At 53.1% G+C, this 17,084-nt stretch overlaps 1 protein-coding gene across 1 annotated transcript; it reads right to left on the bottom strand.

The window, feature by feature from the left end:
- Positions 1–2,048: 2,048 nt before the first annotated feature.
- On the bottom strand, positions 2,049–15,930 carry LOC104060023 (LON peptidase N-terminal domain and RING finger protein 1-like). The gene is made up of 12 exons (XM_054079785.1): positions 15,399–15,930; positions 12,361–12,479; positions 11,596–11,718; positions 10,729–10,860; positions 9,933–10,056; positions 9,048–9,141; positions 7,313–7,427; positions 6,546–6,667; positions 6,001–6,159; positions 5,073–5,235; positions 4,838–4,984; positions 2,049–3,713 (listed from the first exon to the last, which is right to left on the bottom strand). Exons 1-12 carry the CDS (start codon positions 15,913–15,915, stop codon positions 3,516–3,518), a joined length of 2,013 nt encoding a protein of 670 aa, XP_053935760.1. The 5' UTR covers positions 15,916–15,930; the 3' UTR covers positions 2,049–3,515.
- Between the last annotated feature and the right edge of the window lie 1,154 nt (positions 15,931–17,084).

Raw genomic sequence — 17,084 nt, 5'->3', positions numbered from 1 at the left:
AAAGGATCTCCCAGGACAGACTCTGTACATCTGGGAAAGAGGAGATGGCCTCAAATGATGCTCTGCACCAGCTTCACTTCTGGCTGTTAGACAGCTCTGGGCAGCCCAGCTCTACTCGCTGTGCAGGGCCAGGACTGACATTAGAGCTGCTTTTGGGGCTTGAGGGTGAGAAAAGCCTGGCCAAGGTTCTGGCAGCAGCTGATACTGTACATCCTCTGCAGTGTGCCTCCCTTCCCACCCGTACTCAGACTCTTCCTGACATCTAGTGGGAGCTGGGCAACACAGCATAGGGATCTGGTGCCAGCTACAGACTCCCGGACACACAGACGCACACTAGCCACCTGGCTGGGCACAATGCCTGGGCTGCTGGAGCCACCGAAGGGACTGGCATCAGCCACAGCATCCAGCTGGGCTTCACCAGGGCATGTATTTTCCTTCACGAAGAATTGTTGGGTGTCAAATTCAAGGTATCATTCCTCATAGAGCCAGTTATTAATGGCCTGGCACAGACTGTGCTCTGAGGCATGGGAACTTTTCAGAGTTACCCACCATCTCAGACCACTTGAGCCGTCTCCCTCTCTCCTGGTGTTGTCCCAGGCTCCCAGGCAGGGTACAAAACAGAGCTGGGCAGAGGACGTTCCCTTCTTGCCCTTGGTTTTGGATGGCACATTTGGGAGGTAGAGGTAAGAGGTGAAGTGGGAGCAAGAGACAGGTGACAGCTGTTGTGGCAGGACATCTCCATGCTGGGGTTTGAAGACCATCCCTTCTCCCTCCAGGGCCACCCTTTCATTTTAGAGCCATGCATGTCTCTCTGGATGACATGTCTCCCTAATCCCTAATGACAGCTGCCAAAACCAAACCCGCTCCTGGCTCACAGCCCTCTGCCCCCGGTTACAAAGGCAGAACAGGGACAGATGCTCCCCACAGCATTCAAAGGACAGATACCCTGCAGGGCATCCTGCCCTAGTCAGCATCTCTACCAGACTGGTCTCCTGATTTGGTCTTTTTCTATCAGCCCTTCCTTCCCCAAAGCCTTTATCTGCAATGACAGGCAGGAGCTAGTCCCTTCTTCCACATGCTCACTTTCTGGAAGCAAAACCAGCTTATTTTTTCCCATGTTGCTACTTACCTTTGCTGGACTGTGTTCACTGCATCTATCTAAGTTGCTGTCTAAAGGCCAGGGTGTCACCTCTTGCCACAGCCCTGTCTCCCTGGAGATGTCCAAGCACTTGCATTAATCACTGGCTAAAAGTTAAGCACCAGCAACAATACAACAACAAAAGAGGTCTTTATTTCAATGACCAGAAAGAAAATTTAATTCAAAGATCAAAGATATTAGTACAAACCCCAAAGGCGCTCAAAGCAAACTGGAGAGATTTGCATGAGTGCCCTCCCAAAGCAGCCAGGCAGATGTGGTCCTGGTCACTGCCTCTCCCCCAGTGTGGACACAGTGTAGACTCATGCTTCTCCCCTACATCTTCCCATGCTTCCCCCTTCCTGGAGGGACCCACAGCTGCCCAGGTAGCTCCCACTCCTGGGGAACAGGAAACACGGGGGATAGATGAGGGGCCTTGGTGGTCACTGGGTGAGCTCATATTGACCCTATAGAAAAGAAAGGCACTTCCCAAACTTCAGTGGCAACCCATCACCTGCACACACACACACAAACACTCCCCAGGACTGAAGTGGAACATCCATCACCTGCCCGTGCCCACCCCAATCCAACAGCCTGGGGATATAGGCCCTTAAGGGAGTCATGCTGCCCCAGAGAAAGCAGCAAAGTGGGAGAGGACCTGGCTTAAAGGTAGAGGAGCAAATCCAGCTTTGAGTTGTACTCAGCTGCTCTGTGCTTATTATGGTCCCTGAAGAGCAAGCTCTCGACTTCCCCAACTGTCTCTCCGGGCAGGCACTTTGCTGGAGAGATGGGACTGAGACCCCTTGCCCCTGGAGAGAGCAAGACGGGGAAAGACGGTGACCCTGGGTAGCAACCGCTCTGGAGCTGTGTCCAGAGTCTCCTGCCCTGGGCTCAACCAGACCAAGGAAGTAGGACCACTTCAGGATGCTGAGATGCATCATGTGCAGCAAGGATTATTGTAGTCCCAAGTAGATTTTCTTTCCCACACACAAATCCAACAGCTTGTTGAGCCCCAAGATGGGGTGTGGAGCCTTTGGGAAAAGCAGGGATAAAATTCTGGAAGTAACGTTAATCCAGTGACTCACTAAGTGGCAATCACTCCTAAAATTCAACCCAAAGCCACTGAAATTATGGATAGGAGACAAAAATCCCAAACTTTCAGCATTTCCATGGAGGGATGTCTGGACTGTCCTGGGGATTCTCTTTTCCCCATGTTTAGAGACAAGAAGCAGCCAGGCACTTGCAGACAGGCACTTTCTCTCCTGATATGGGACTCACAGCCTCAGACACTGGTCCTGCCCCCTCTCTGACTCTCCAGAAATCTGCCTCCTTTTGACATCACTCTTTCAATGGATGCTGAACTGTTCCGAGTCCCAAATGCAAGGATCCAGCCTCAGATCCTGTTTTTCTCCTGAGGATGCAGAAAGTTCACAAGAAACACTGAACATGGGAAAATTGCACTAGTCAAGGAGCAGACAGTCTCACAAAGCCACTTCCAGGCTTAATTCCCTCACTTCATCAGCTCCTTCAGGCTCCCAGGCCTGACCCTGCAACCTGAACCCAGCCAGGCTCAGGAACAGCAGCCTTTGGGTGGGAGCAAAAGCACCAATGCTGCCAAATGTCCCTCTTCCCACAGCACTTCACAGCAGGGGAGTTGGCAGCTGGGGAAGCAGTCAGCAGCCTCCAGCAAGGTTCCAGCCCAGGGAAGTGGCTGGTGAGCTCAGCACAGCAAACACAGCAGAGCACCAAGCAGAGCAGTGGGAAGGGAACATCTGGACCTGGGCACATTTTGAGAGAAGCACCTCTTTGCTGAGTGGCCATGGAGGTGGTTAGGAGAAGGATCAAGAGTTTCAGATTGTTTAATTTAACCTTTCTTACTGTTCAAAAAGAAATTGAGTCAAAGTCATAAGCAGAGGCAGAGCCATCAGCTCCTGAGGCTGGGGGAAGCCACTGAGACCTCTCTGCTTCCCGGTGCCACCTTTCCCAAGGCTCTAAACCTGCTGCACAGAGCAGGACCACCTATGAAAATCCTCTACGCTGTCCTTCAAAGTGAAAGAACCAAAACCAAATTGATCTTGGCACTACATCTTTAGCCCTAAGGAGACTACTCCTTTGCGCCACAGCAGCTCAATAAGTTTTGCTTCCTGAGATGCAAGCCAGCTTTCTATCCTCGTTCCCCCTTTGGTGGCACATCACAACCGCATCACCGAGCAGCTCCCCGAGGCAGCATGGACGGCAGTGCTGCTGCCAGTGAGGCATCAGCCCCACTGAGTTGGGCAGAGGGTGCCTGGCTCATTGCTAGGGGGGCTCAAACTACCTGCAAACCCATGAAAGCAACACATAAGAGAAACACAAAGGGGGTACGGAGGGCACAGGGGCTTCAGACACAGCCCTGGGGGCTGCGCTCAGGCAGCGGGCGCCGGGCTGGGGGCTGCTGCAGCAGGGCAGTGAGGATGCGCTGCAGCTGGATGAGGCGGGCACGCAGGGAGGTGGAGGAGAAGAGGTTGAGCTGGTAGGATGGGTCAAGGGGCAGGATGGAGATGAGCCACCAGCACCACGTCGGGCCATCTGCTGAAGCCTGGAGGAGAGAAAGGGACAGACCCCCATGTCAGGAACTGAAGGGTGAATGTGTGGCCTCTGGACAGCGTTGCTGATGGGAAACAATTGCTCTTGTCAGGATAGCAATGCCAGCTCTGGCTAAGGTTTTCTTCTGTAACAACACTTTTGTCTGTCCAGTCTCAAAACTTCTGGATAAACTAATTCAATTTCCAGACAAGCATTCCCCAGGGAGTCTCCAGACACAGATGTAACCAGGAAAAAAAGTCTATATTAAAGATGCAAAAAACACCTTGTGCGTTTCCTTGTTTAAGGCAATGCTTGTACAGGCCAAATCCTGTGTGGTCAGTGTCTTTTGGGGCATTTGCCTTATTATCAAAGAGGTCAGATGCACGCCAGGCAGGCGCAACTACTGGGCAGTGCTTTTGTAAACCAGCTTTTTTAAAACCTGAGCCAAACTAAGAGGGAAATGCTCATCTCAGCTGAAGGAGGTTGAGTCGTTGCACATTTTTGAGCACATTGTTGATGCAATTACTGGCCAGGATAGCTTTAGCCCAGGACAAGTCAGCAAGAGCACAGTTGTTACAATTCAGACAAAAAACACTTCCTTAAAGGAGTAAAAACTAACTTTGGAAATGTTTGTTTCCCTCCAGAATCTGAATTTGTCAGAGTAATTTAATGATCAAACTGGATCTTGCCATTTTAGCTCCTCTCCTCTGGCCAGCTGCAACTATCTCAAAGGAATGCAATGAGAAAGAAGACCTCAGATTCACTGAGCTGTAGAGGTCACTTCTTTGCCCATTTTTGGGTTGTTTTTTTACGAAGTGTTTTCAAACCCAGACAGTTCAGTTTCTCAGTTCTTATTTAAGAAAAGACTCTGGGAAAGCTTTTAAAACTCCGTGCTCAGTTTCCAAGAACAGTTTAAACTAACAAAGAAACATTAAAAGGCTTTAACAAACCAGTCCTACCATCTCTCTGAGTGAGAGATGCCGTAATTCCTAACAGGATGGGAAAACAAGGTTTGTTTTGCTCATCTTGAGGGTGATCCAGGCAAGGGAGCAGGGTGGTTGGCACAGGAAGGGCACTGCTTCGGAGTGTCTCTTGGTACCCTCTCTATTTAGAGCACCCCTTCCCTCAAGGCATTACCTGGATGTCCTCTTCCTTCTCAGGCAGTGGTCCATGCTGCATCAAAATGTGCCTAGAGGCAAGGTCTCCATGCTCGCAGAAGCGCTGAGCCAAGCAGTAGGTGCTTTCGTGCAGGCACTGCAACTCCTGCAGCTCCTCTCCGGCCACCTGTGTGGAGGGAAGAGGAATGCAGATGGTGTCATGGGCAGGCTCTGTCCCACCAGAGCAGGGACATTTGCCCTGGCCCTGCCCTCACCTTCTTGTCCTCCAGGAACTCAATGTCCGCAGTGTTGTAACCATCCCTGTGTCCGCGGCTCAGCACCCGGAACCGCCGCCGGCCGATGGTGTCCACCAAGGACCTCCCATCCGCCAGCAGCTCGATCTGCCGAATCTCCAGCATGCAGCCATAGTCAGCAAAACTTGGGGGAGGCAGAGAGAGAAAAGAGGGACTGAGCTGGAATCCTAGTGGCGAGAGAGCTGCTTCCCCTGAAGACACCACCTCCAAAAGAGGAAAAGGCCTAGGAACAAGCTAGATGGGAGTGGGCAAATTCAAAGATTCTCTCAATTCTTCTGAGTTACGTCTTGCTGCTAATGGGCAGGGAAGAGTGCTCTCCTGGATTTGCCATATACCAAAAATACTTAGATCCTCATATCGCCCTAATGTCCAGAGGCTGAAGACACCATCCCTTACAGAGACATCCTCCTAAATCCCGGAAACTGTTACCTTATTTCACTTGAACAGGACTGTAGCAAGGCAGGAGATGTCATGTAAAGATAGGTATTTAGCAGCGTACTTGGGTTAGGAGCCTAGAGACTGAGCCCATCCAGGATGAGAAGGTGCCACTAGGAACATCGTAAGGATGATCACGCTGCACCAAGCACAAGTCCATTTAACTCTACATGCTTTCATAGCTTGTTAAGGATAAAGTAGGAGAAATATGGCAGTTTTCAAGTGCTAACTAAGAGATGGAGGTCACAGCCAGGGAAACATGCAGCTCAGAGACATTCTGGGCCAGAAGCTGTTCCCAGACCATCATATTTAACAGTCACTGCTGATTCTTCCCAGCACTAGCCCCAGTCCTTGCCTGGCTGGTAGGGATGCTGGGAAGCAACAAGACCCTGCTGTGTGGAGAATGCACCACAGAGGAGGCAGCAGAGGGAAGCTGTCTTGCCCAGGAGCTCACCTTTTCCCATTCTCATGTATACACATGCCGAACCTCCTCGTGCCGGTCTCCTGGCACCGCCGGATCATGAGGCGGTAGCGAGGCTCAAAGACGTGCAGAGGGCAGGCGATGCCTGGGAAGGACATTGTGCATACGAAGATGGGGATGTTCTTGGTCAGGCTGAGGAACGGGAGGAGAGACTACTGTGAAACCTTCTAGAGCAAATCCCATCCCGAGGGCTCTGCATCAGCTACTCCCCTGAAACGGATGTGTCCTTTATGCCAAGAAGTGATGCTCCAGCGCAGACCTTCCATTTGGCCCACCAAGACCCCAGAGACAGACTCTGCCCACAAAACACTTCTTTGCAGAAATGGTCCCTCATCCCCAGGTGCCCCACGGGCCATGTCCGCACTTACCTGGCACTGCTGTGATGTGGTCCTAGAAGCAGGACAGGCATCACTAGAGCAGAACCAAGCCAGAGCAATGGTATGTGGTATGGACAGCCCCCTTTGGAGCCTTTCATGGCCCTCATGCATAAACACACACTGCAGTGGGTCCCAACCTACTTGGAAAGCTCTGCCATCTCAGCCTGGTGCAGCTCCCGGCGCTCGGCTAGCTGTGTAGGGAAGGTGGCCAGTATGATGTCTTGCAGCAGCACAGTGGGGTTGTAGCTTCCAGCCTTGAGGTACTAAAAGAAATTAGACCCAGAAATAGGTTAGAAAAGAGCAGGGGGAGAGCCCTGAGACCCTGCCGGGCTCTGAATCACGCTCACTTTTATTGGAGCTGAAGGTAATTTTAGACCAGAGAAAGTCTGGGATAAAACCTATTGGGGGTTGTCGAGCTGTCTAGCAGGACGGGATGTCAGCTCCACTGAGACCTCCAGACGTGGCTCAGACGCAGGGCCCGTCCAGCACAGTGTCCTGTCTCTGACAGTGACGCAGTCCTTGTATGACAACCTAATTTCCCTGATGGTCTCATCCGTATCCCTTTTCATTAAAGATTAAATCAAATCTCCAGGCTAGCAGGTTTTCCATCCATTTCCATTTTTAAAAGTAATTAGCATTCACTTCTTTCTTTCTCTCTCTCTCTCTCACTCTCAGTCCTGTTTACAATCTCACTAAATCATTGTGGCATCTTGTGGAAATTAATCTCTTGGTCTTAATTATCAACTGTCTCATCATTCCCATGTGAGTGGAGCTGACACTACTGTGCCAGGGAGCTGCTAACATGTAGGCACTGCACTTTCCCACCTCAGCCCTGGGCACACTGCTGGAAGACAGAGATGGTCCTTGTCTCTCCCTTGGGCTCCCTCCCATGGGACACGTGCCCTCACCTCTCTCAGGCTCTGTTTGCAGAGGGGGCAGTTGGGGCGGTGGTCCAGGCAGCGTTCGAGGCACTCCTTGCAGAAGGTGTGCCCACATGGTGTTGTCACTGGCTCAAAGAACATCCTGCAAAGGGACCAAAATCAACAACCTGCAGAAAGCAATGCTTGGGAAGGAGCACGGGTAAGGCCAGAAAAGAGAGACATAAGAGAGCCTCTGTGCACAGGGCTGGGTGTCTTCAAGGCTGTCATTCTCCAGACCTAACTCAGCACTCTGCTTTGGAAACTCTAGCTGGTCTCAGCCCTACAGCAAGGGGGTTCCACAAAGCGCTCAGGCACTTGCAGAGGCCATGGGTGTAGTTTCTGGCTATTCCCAGCCTTGTACCTGCATCTTCCTTGAGTCACCTTGATGACAGCAAGCGACTGTGCTTCCAGCAGAAACAAGGCACTCCTCATGTCCCCTACCACCATTTCAAGATAAATCTGCTGCCTTCACCAGCCTTCTGCACTGAAGACAGTGATGCTGCAGGGATGCAATGCCACAAAAAGCTTTCTCATGCCCTGTTTTCCAAGCCCTGGCAGCCCACAGCCATGAAGCTCACCTTCACTAAAGCTGCGTTGGCTAAATTTTGCTCCTAACTCCTGTTAATTAAATTTAAAGGTTCCTAATGGGCTTATTCCTTTAATTAGAAGTCTGGGTTCAGGCTGTCGGACTTGCACAATAATGTAAGATGAGAACTGTCCTGGGCCTGAGCACTGCTCCCCAACCCAGCAGGGTTCCCACAGATCCCATCAATACACACATGGCACCCCCTGGTCGTGGCCAGGGCTGCTGTTCCCTTGACTCCCACTGAAGCGTGCAGCCCAAAAAGCAGCAATGGGAAAGTAAATCCTTCTCGTCTTCTCCAAGAGTAGAGCTGGCAGTGAGCACTCAGTTTGCTCACAGGAGCTCCAGGATCAGATATAAAATTAAGGTCTCAGGAAAGCCCTGCTCAGCAGTAAGCCCTCACTCCTCCTGAACATTACATTTCCCTGCTTTCAGAAGAGGCATAAATTCACCTAATTCAGACTAGATATAGCCTTGATCTCTCTCTCTCTCCCTCGTGCTATTTTGCCGTGCCATGCCCAGACCTGAACAAAGTCGCAACACAGGAGACCCTGACTGTCTTGCACATCAGGCAGTGCAATGCTCAGCCCTCTGCCAACAGCTGCTTGCATAACTGTTCGAGGTCCTGGGACACGCCACAAATAATAGCCTGATTTCAGCATGCCCTGTGATAGCACCCAGCCCTCCCCCTTTCCTGAGTCAGTAGATGGATACGGGGTCTATCCTATCCCCTTTGCCACCTCCAGGCAAAGAGCTCGCAAATGCTCTCCTCTGCATTCGCAATGCCTTCACCACTGATGGTATTTCCGTGCGGCAACACCTTCCGGTTCCGGCCTGCAGTTACAAAGGGCAACCACTGTTTTCAGTCTTTGAACATCTCCACCTCCACATTTACGTCCTGAGTGATGCAGACCTAACGCTGCTGCACCCTGAGACAGGGTGATCTGAACTCTTACAGCCTGTCAAGACAAAACATGTCTCTGTCCTCTCCTCTTATCTGTTTTATCTACTGAAACCTGTGTTTCAGCACTACTAGGGACTGAGTTTGCTATTAAGATGTGAAGAAAGATCCACACCAGGAAAGAAAACCTAGCAGGTACTAATTTGTCATCCTAAAAGCTCTCGCGACGGAGAACTCACCGTATGCAGAGGGAGCACTCCACGTCAGATACGCTCAGCACCTCCCTGAGGCACAGCTGGGTACATGTTTCTGCTGCTGTTTCATCTTCATTATCTAGTGGCAGAAGAGAAGGAAAGAGAAGAAGACCCTCCACTTCGATACTGAAAATTAATCTTTGCCTTCTGACCTTTGTTCTGAGGTCTAAGTAGTTAACCGCTACACTGTGAAAGTGCTTTGAAAGTTAAAACCAAAACTGCTAGGAAATGCATAACATAAGCCCCTCTATTAACCAATCCATGCTCATCCATAGCTTTTATATCAGTGGGTCTCATGGTGCTTGGTAGGGGAAATTTCCCCTCCTTCTGCAGGCAGGGAAACTGAGGCATCAGAAGATGAAGCGACCTAAGAAGCTCCCAGATGGATGTCTCTGGAGACTGGCCACAAGGCATCGTCACTGCCTTGTGCAAACCCACGTACATGGAAGCCATCCGGCTGTACGATAATGGCAAGTTAATGTCAACGGAGCTGCCGCTTTCCCCAGAGCATGACACGCTGTGTGCATCACAAGGGAAATTAAGTTCTGATCTAAAAGCCACGGAAACCAAAGGAAGCCTCTCCCTGTGTCCACACAGGGAACAAATGATGCCTGACTTTAGCAAGACCTTTTGACCAAGTGAGGCCAAAGGTTTGGTGTACATTCACCGGCTCAACCCAGGATGATTGCATCCTCCTCACATGCATGCGAAGGAGCGCGTGTACTGGCCAGAGCTGCCCCACCAAGTGCCCCTGGGATGACTGCTCGCTGAGCTGGAACACACCACCAGCACAAAGTTTTCAGTGCCAAAATGGATTTTAAGCAAGTATTTTGCATGAGATGAGGTTTTGGTACCTGTGACAACACTCACCTACCAACTGCTGGTCTTGCCTCTCTGATGAAGTTTCTGGTTCCTTCCATCGTCCCGTGGCTGTCCCCTGGCTGAGCTCAGATCCAGCAACTCCTCTGCCGTCTGCCGGCTCTCCCTCCTGATCCTAGACACAGCAATGAAATTGAACCCAAACCTCTTCTCCCTTTGAATACACTGCCCGATCCGCCCCACCAGGCCCAACGGCACAGGAGTTTTTCTGGTGTTGCTGTATATCAACTTCTTGCACCTGAGGGACAGCAGGAGAGTGTGGCCTTCCGGCATTCCTGCTCATCTCATGGTTAAAACACGGGTTTAATCTCTCCAGATGTACCACCTAGTATTTGGGTGTATCTGAGCCCATTTTCTCCTACTTCCCCCCTTTCTCCAAACCTGCCAAGTTCCTATAGAGAATGCAAAGAATGAAAGAAAAAAAAAATGACATTAAAACTGATATTTTCTTTTCTATTTTTTTCTTAATGTAGTGTGACTGGGGTGTTTTAAACACAATAACAGTCTAAATTCTTACCAGACGTATTGCAAAAAGAAAACTGAGAAAAGAGTGAAAGAGAGCAAAACACTTTCTCCAGTCCCCACAGCATCAGCCGTGATGGTGTCTTTGCTCTCCCACCCTTTGCTAGCTGCAGCTTCTCATTGCAGCACACAACCACATGGCTATGGTCCTGCACAGTGTCCCCTTATCACACCTCCATTCCCACCATTGGAAAATCCCAGTTCAGGATGTCCCCGAGGGACATAAAGTCCCATCACAATCTCAGAGGGTTGCAAGTTCTCTTACTTCAGCTTGTGTGGAGGAAGATGGGAGAGCAGGACTTCCTCCATCGCCCTGGGGACTAGTCGAGCCCTGGTGAGCATTACCCAGGCACGCAGCATCCGTGCGTGGCCGCGGAGCATCCTCGCGCATGAGGATCTGCAAAGAGAAAGCAGGGCTCAGAGGCTGCGGGGAGGCAGGTGGGCTGCCAGGCTCCCTCCTTCCCCAGAGCAGCCTCCTGCTCCCCGCAGGGCACATCAGGGTTAGTTGCTTCAGCTCTGGCTGAGCTCTGTGTCAAACAAACATCTTAGCATTGCATAAGGAAGGAAGCAGCATGAGGCAGCGAACAAAATGGTGTATTTTAAGGGCTGTAAGAACATGCAGGCATGTTCTCCATCACCCACAAAGAGTAGGAAGGGAGTAAGTTGTGAGGAGTACAAGGTCATTGCCCATTCCCCTGCCCTTGCCCTCCTGCAGGGCATGAAGTCCCCACACCAGGGACACTGCTGGAGGCCCCACCGTTAACAGTAATTTTGTTACATGGGTGGACACTGGCCTGAAACCACCTGCAAAAAAGACACTGACTCTCCAGTGGCAGCTTTCAACTGGCTGCTTTCCCTCGGGTGACTACTGATGCTGCCTTGAAGCCCACACCATGCCATATCAGCATCTAAACCTTGCAAAACCTGAAACTCAAAGAGGAAAGGGAGTTTTCCTCACAGGTAAACCTACACCAGAGCAATGGGAAGGCTCTTGGACCAGGATGCGACTTCTCTTTATCCCAATACTGGCCAGAGCAGCAAAACCACGACTGACATGAGTCCTTTGGAGGAAAAGCGTATTTCCATCTATGATGTGAGATCATGAGACCCTGCCATGGTACAGGCCACACACCTTCTCCATCTCTCTCCGAGCAGGGTGGAAATGGGGACTGAGTGTCAGGCAGTGCTCCCATGCCAGCAGGGCTTCAGCTCTCCGTCCCATCTCCAGAAGCACCTTTCCTTTTCTGAAGAAGCCCTGCAAAGCAGAAAAACCTGCAGTGACTATAAGACAGTGACCGGCTGAACACGTGTCCCTTTAGCTCCCGTGTGAGCCCAGATGAGGTCTCTCTCCAGCCTCCTGTTCGCCTCCATCCCAGGCCAAGGCACTTGGACATGTTGCTGCTCCCGTGCTCAGACTTGTCCAAAAAAGACAGGTCCACCTGCAGCCAGGTACCCATAAAACAGGGCTCTCCCAAAATACAGCAGTTGCAAAAGCCAAGCAAACAAACCCTACGGAGACCTAGAGAAGGAGTTTCTGCTTTTGAATCTATGAAACTGCTGCCAATGGGTGATTCACAAATGAGCAAGAGAGCTCCAAGGGCTGATTTCTGCAAGGGCAGCTCAGCCTCTGCCCAACGCCTCCCCGAGCCCCCAGCTCTGATTCCGCGCACCAGCACAGCTCCATGCCCTCACTGCGGTGCTGGACACGTACTGGTCCTCTCCCATGAGTGCAACACAGTGCTTGCAGCCAAGATTTGCAACTCAATAGGTTTAGCAACTGTATTTCTGAGGCAGATGAATCCAATGGCTACAGAATTCAGGAAAACATGGAACTGCTCTGGTACAGTAAGATTTGGCTCCAAGTGCAGCCACCTACTGGGACCCTCCTTCCACTCACCTCAAGCTCTCCAGGCTGAGCCCTGCACACAGCATCCAGGTCCTCCAGCGCCTGTGCGTGCTGACCCAGAGCCACAAATACCTCTGCCCGGCACAGCCGCAGAGAGCTGGCGTCTGGTGCTGGAAAGAGAAATGCTGTCACTTGTGTGATGAGCCCGTGCCCGGTGAGGCAGTGAAGCTGGATAAGGCCAGGGAGATGCCATGGTGGTGGGACAGTCACTGGCTTCATAAGTCTCAGTGAGGAAGTTATTTCCCCTAAACATCTACTTTTAAACATTTTGAGGCTCTTTCCTTCAATTTCCTCCATCTCCGCCAAACATGGTCAGCTAAGGGCCCCCACCATGGCCTTGGGGCTCAGCCACACTGGGATCTGAGCTCTCATCCATCCTTTTGGGATGCAGCAAAAAGGCTGTACCATACACTTACTCCCTACTGAGGCTGTAAAAACATCGCGGAGCCTCCTGGACCTGCCTGGCTGCTGCTGCTCTCCCGAGGCAGAGGGGAAACCGGGGGCAGTGCAAGGGTCTGCCCCCATCACACAACTCAGGGTTTCCAAGTATGAGAAAAGGTTGAGATTTCCCAAACGGAGAAAGAGAATTTGTCATCCAGTTCCTCATCAGAGAGACGTCACTGATGGGATCTCAGTGGTGGCAGGGACACAGCTCCTGCAGGCACTGCTGGTTATGACACCCCAAATGACATAGTGCAGGGTACCTTGCACACTCCTGCCTGTTCCTAAATAACAGGCCTCAGAGAAACTCCATAAAGACCTTCCTTCCAGCAGGGGAATTGGGGTGGTAGAGTCAGGGGATTACAAGCATGCAGCATCCCAAAAGCCCACATTCATGAAGTAACGAGGTGCGGTAATGTTCGTGGGTTTGAACTGCAGAGATTCACAGACCCACCCCATTATATCACAGCTTGCTGTGGAGGTGACCTACATCCAGTGCTGTGCTGGCTTTCTGGCTAAGACAATGACTCTCTGCACCCAGCCCTGCATTCCACCCCAGCACTGAGCATCACCAGACAGCTGCCAAGGGCTGGGGTCGGGGACCAGCTGCTCTGGCCATGGCTTTACTGGCCATGCTGAGCTGTTCAGCAGAGCAACACCTGATCCCTCAAAGCTTGCTTTCATTTATAATGTTATCTGGAACCTTAGGACTCAAGTCGGGAAACGTGGTAACTTGCTGCTCAGTACCCTGTCCTGCAGGTGCGCATCCAGAGATGAAATACTACAGCCCTACTGACAGGTAGAGATGAACAGAGGGGTACAAAGTCCAGAGGCTTATTTTCCATGTGGGCAAACCTATTCAAACATTTGCACAGCCTGGCAATAAAGCAAATCATTTGGTAAAAACAAGATGTGTAAAATGGGGCTATGAATTCTGCATTCCACTTCTGCTGCAGCTATTTTTTGATCTATGATATCATTAGACATTAGGGACGTAAGCCAGCTGGCGGCACTGGCGGCTGATGAATGACTGATAGTGCTCCCCAGCCTCCCAGCTCCAGGCACAGCAGGAGGCCTCCTGTGTTACGCATTACAGTGCATTTTTTTGTTCACCTGAAAAACAGATGATAAAAAGTTGACAATCTATTTTCTGCCAAGCAAAGAGAGCTGCTCTGCAGGCTGGCATGAGCCGGGCACTGCAAACTGGTCCACAGCATGACAATGAACCACAAAAAAACCCCATAACATTTATCAGCAGTTATGTTTGAAAGTGAAGGGGAACCTGCAAGAAGTTGTGCAGCCTGAAAGTGGAAAAGCCTGCAAGAGTTGGAAAGCATGTCCCAAAAGCACCACCCACGTGGTTGAGCCCAAGCAGCACCAGCAAGCGCAGGTTTATGGGAGCTGCAGCTGTGACTGCAATTTCCTCATTGTCCTAAGCCAGACTTCTCCTATCCTTCAGGGAATCGAGCATGCAGGGAAGACCGAGGACAGAGCTTGCAATGTTTCTTCTTCATACTCACAGAGGCATTTTAAAGAGAGATATAGAACTGTACACCCCAATCAGACAAAAGCGTGGCAATAAGGAAAACAGTACTAGAGAACTGTGCACGTGAATTTGCATTGAAGGACAGGCATGAGATGGATGCCTCCGGAGGTTGCATAAAGGGACCTGCTTTTTGCTGCCAACATCAGAATCAGCCAGCCCACTCAGCCCTTTGGTTCCAGGCATAATCTGAACCTCTGGCACTTGTCTCGCAGCGGGCGATGAATAAGTGTCTGCACCGTGGGAGGAGAGCTGACTGCTGTCATAGAAACGCCAGTGGAGAAAGGACCTTCTGCCTTGGCTGTCCCAACCCCCTGCTCCAGACACATTGTATAACCCCTTTTATTTAAGCATTACTTCCCAAGAAATCCACTTACAGTCACACATTAAAGCAGATCAACCCCCCTGGGCCCCATCCTGAGCCTGCAGGTAAATATTTCGCCGGAGCTGGTTGCAGGAGGAGGCTGGGGGGAACACACAGGACACCCTGCCCTGTGCACCGGGGCTGGCACAGGAGCTCAGCCAATGCTGTGTCCTGGCCAGGCTCTAGAGGCGAGGACACCTCTGTCCCAGACTGGAAAAGTCCCAGCCACTTTACATAATGTTCCCCCTCACCCCTCCCCGGGCAAAGCTCTTCCTCTGACCCTGAAATATTGCTGGGCAGCAAAATGCAAGAAGCTGTTTGCAGCTCTTTCCTCCGCAGCCACTTGCCAACCCCAGGAGCGTGTGGCCGACGGCACCCAGGCTGTGCGCCCTGCCTGGCAGCGGGACCTCACCTGGCCACCACCCCGGGACACCTATGGACACGGGAGAAATGCCCAGCAGCTAGATCCCCCTCTCCATCCCCACCAATTTTCCTTTTCCAACACTCCCACCTTCCCAGGTCTTCCAGCTCCAGCCCGCACAGTCTCAGAAGGACAAAGTGACCCCCATTGGTACCCACCTGCTCCGAGCGCACAGCCCGAGCATCCTCCTCCCGGCTGCAGCGCTCAGCATGCCCCCCACCCCCACCCCCCCCCAGCCCCTCGGCTCCGGCGATGCTTACCCAGCTCGACCCCTTTCTGAGCCATCCGCAGCGCCTCCCGCGCGTCCCCGCGGGTGACACAGGCTCGGATGCGCGCCCCCAGCCCGGCCAGCCGGCTCTCCCGCGGCACGCATTTCTCCAGGAGGCCGCACAGCACCACGTTGCACCTCGCCCCCCCGACGCCCGGCAGCTTCAGCCTCTCCTGGCACAGGGGGCAGCGGGAGGGCACCGTCCCCCCGAGGCACGGCTTGCAGAAGGAGTGACCGCACGACACGGTCACCGGCTCCCAGAGGAGGAGGAGGCAGCAGGGGCACTGCAGCGCGTCCGAGCCGGGTTTGAGGGGCTGCCGGGGTGGGGAGGACGGGTCGGGGGCGCTGCGGCTCATGGCAGAGGCTGCGGGTGCTGCGGCGAGGGCTGGCGCTGCCCGCACCCCCCGCGCACCCCCGGCTCGGCTCAGCCCATCCTCCCCGCGGCTCCGGCGCGTCCCGGGGCAGGATCCCCCCGGCAGGACCGGCGGCCGAGCTGCCGGGGACACCATTGGCTGCCGCCGCCGCCCCACCCCGCTCCGCCCCGGCCACGTTTCGTAACGGAGCCGGCGGGATCGGGGAGGGGAGAGCCGGCGTGGGACCCGCGCGGGGCTGAGCGGCGCCTCGGGGCGATGGGGGCTGCGGGGCTGGAGCCTCAGAGAGGGGGTGCAGAGGGGTTGGGGGCTCCGGGGCTGATCCCCGGGGAGCCGGAACGCGGGGATGGTGGGGGGCTCCGATGCTGATCCTTCAGAGCTGGGGTGCAGAGGTGTTGGGGGTCTCCAGTGCCAATCCACAGCGGTCGGGATGCGGGGATGTTGGGGGCTCTGGTGCTGATCCCTCAGAGCTGGGGTGCAGAGGTGTTGAGGTGCTGCGGTGTTGATCTCTCAAAGCTGGGATGCAGAGGCGTTGGAGGCTCCGGTGCCAACCCCCAGGAGCCGGGATGCAGGGTTGTTGTGGGGCTCTGATGCTGATCCCCCAGGAGCTGGGATGCAGGGATGTTGGTATTGATCCCTTGAAGCTGGGATGCAGAGGTGTTGGGGGCTCTGGTATTGATCCCTTGAAGCTGGGATGCAGAGGTGTTGGGGGCTCTGGTATTGATCCCTTGGAGCTGGGATGCAGAGGTGTTGGGGGGCTCTGGTATTGATCCCTTGAAGCTGGGATGCAGAGGTGTTGGGGGCTCCGGTGCCAACCCCCAGGAGCCGGGATGCAGGGTTGTTGCAGGGCTGTAATGCTGACCCCCCAGGAGCTGGGACTCAGGGATGTTGGGAGGCTCCCATGCTGATCCCTCAAAGCTGGGATGCAGAGGTGTTAGGGGTTCCGGTGCCAACCCCCAGGAGATGGAACAAGGGGTTGCTGGGGGGCTCTGGAATAGCCAGGGTGCAGGGTGCAAGTCAGGGCACTGGAGTGTGAAGCCATGCAGGCGGTGCTGGAGAGCCCTTTGGACCCAACTGGGTGCTTGGTCCCTGGGGGGATCTGAAGCAGAGACAGGGTACAAGGTGCTGGGGGGTGTTACGGGGTTCTTTGGAGTGGGGCCAGGGCAGTTTGGAGCCATCCCATGGTGCGTGCAGCCTGCGGTATCTGGGATGCTGCAGAGCAGGGCTGGAGCACAAGTCCTGAGGAACACAGGGTGCTCTGGAATGCAGCCAGGTGGGTGTGATGCTCCAGAGTAGCAGAATACCTG

The sequence above is a fragment of the Cuculus canorus genome, chromosome 14 (assembly GCF_017976375.1).
Source record: "Cuculus canorus isolate bCucCan1 chromosome 14, bCucCan1.pri, whole genome shotgun sequence".
Classification (NCBI taxonomy): Eukaryota; Metazoa; Chordata; class Aves; order Cuculiformes; family Cuculidae; genus Cuculus; species Cuculus canorus.
Note: the sequence above shows the minus strand (reverse complement) of the source record. Positions and strands in the feature narration are given on the sequence as shown.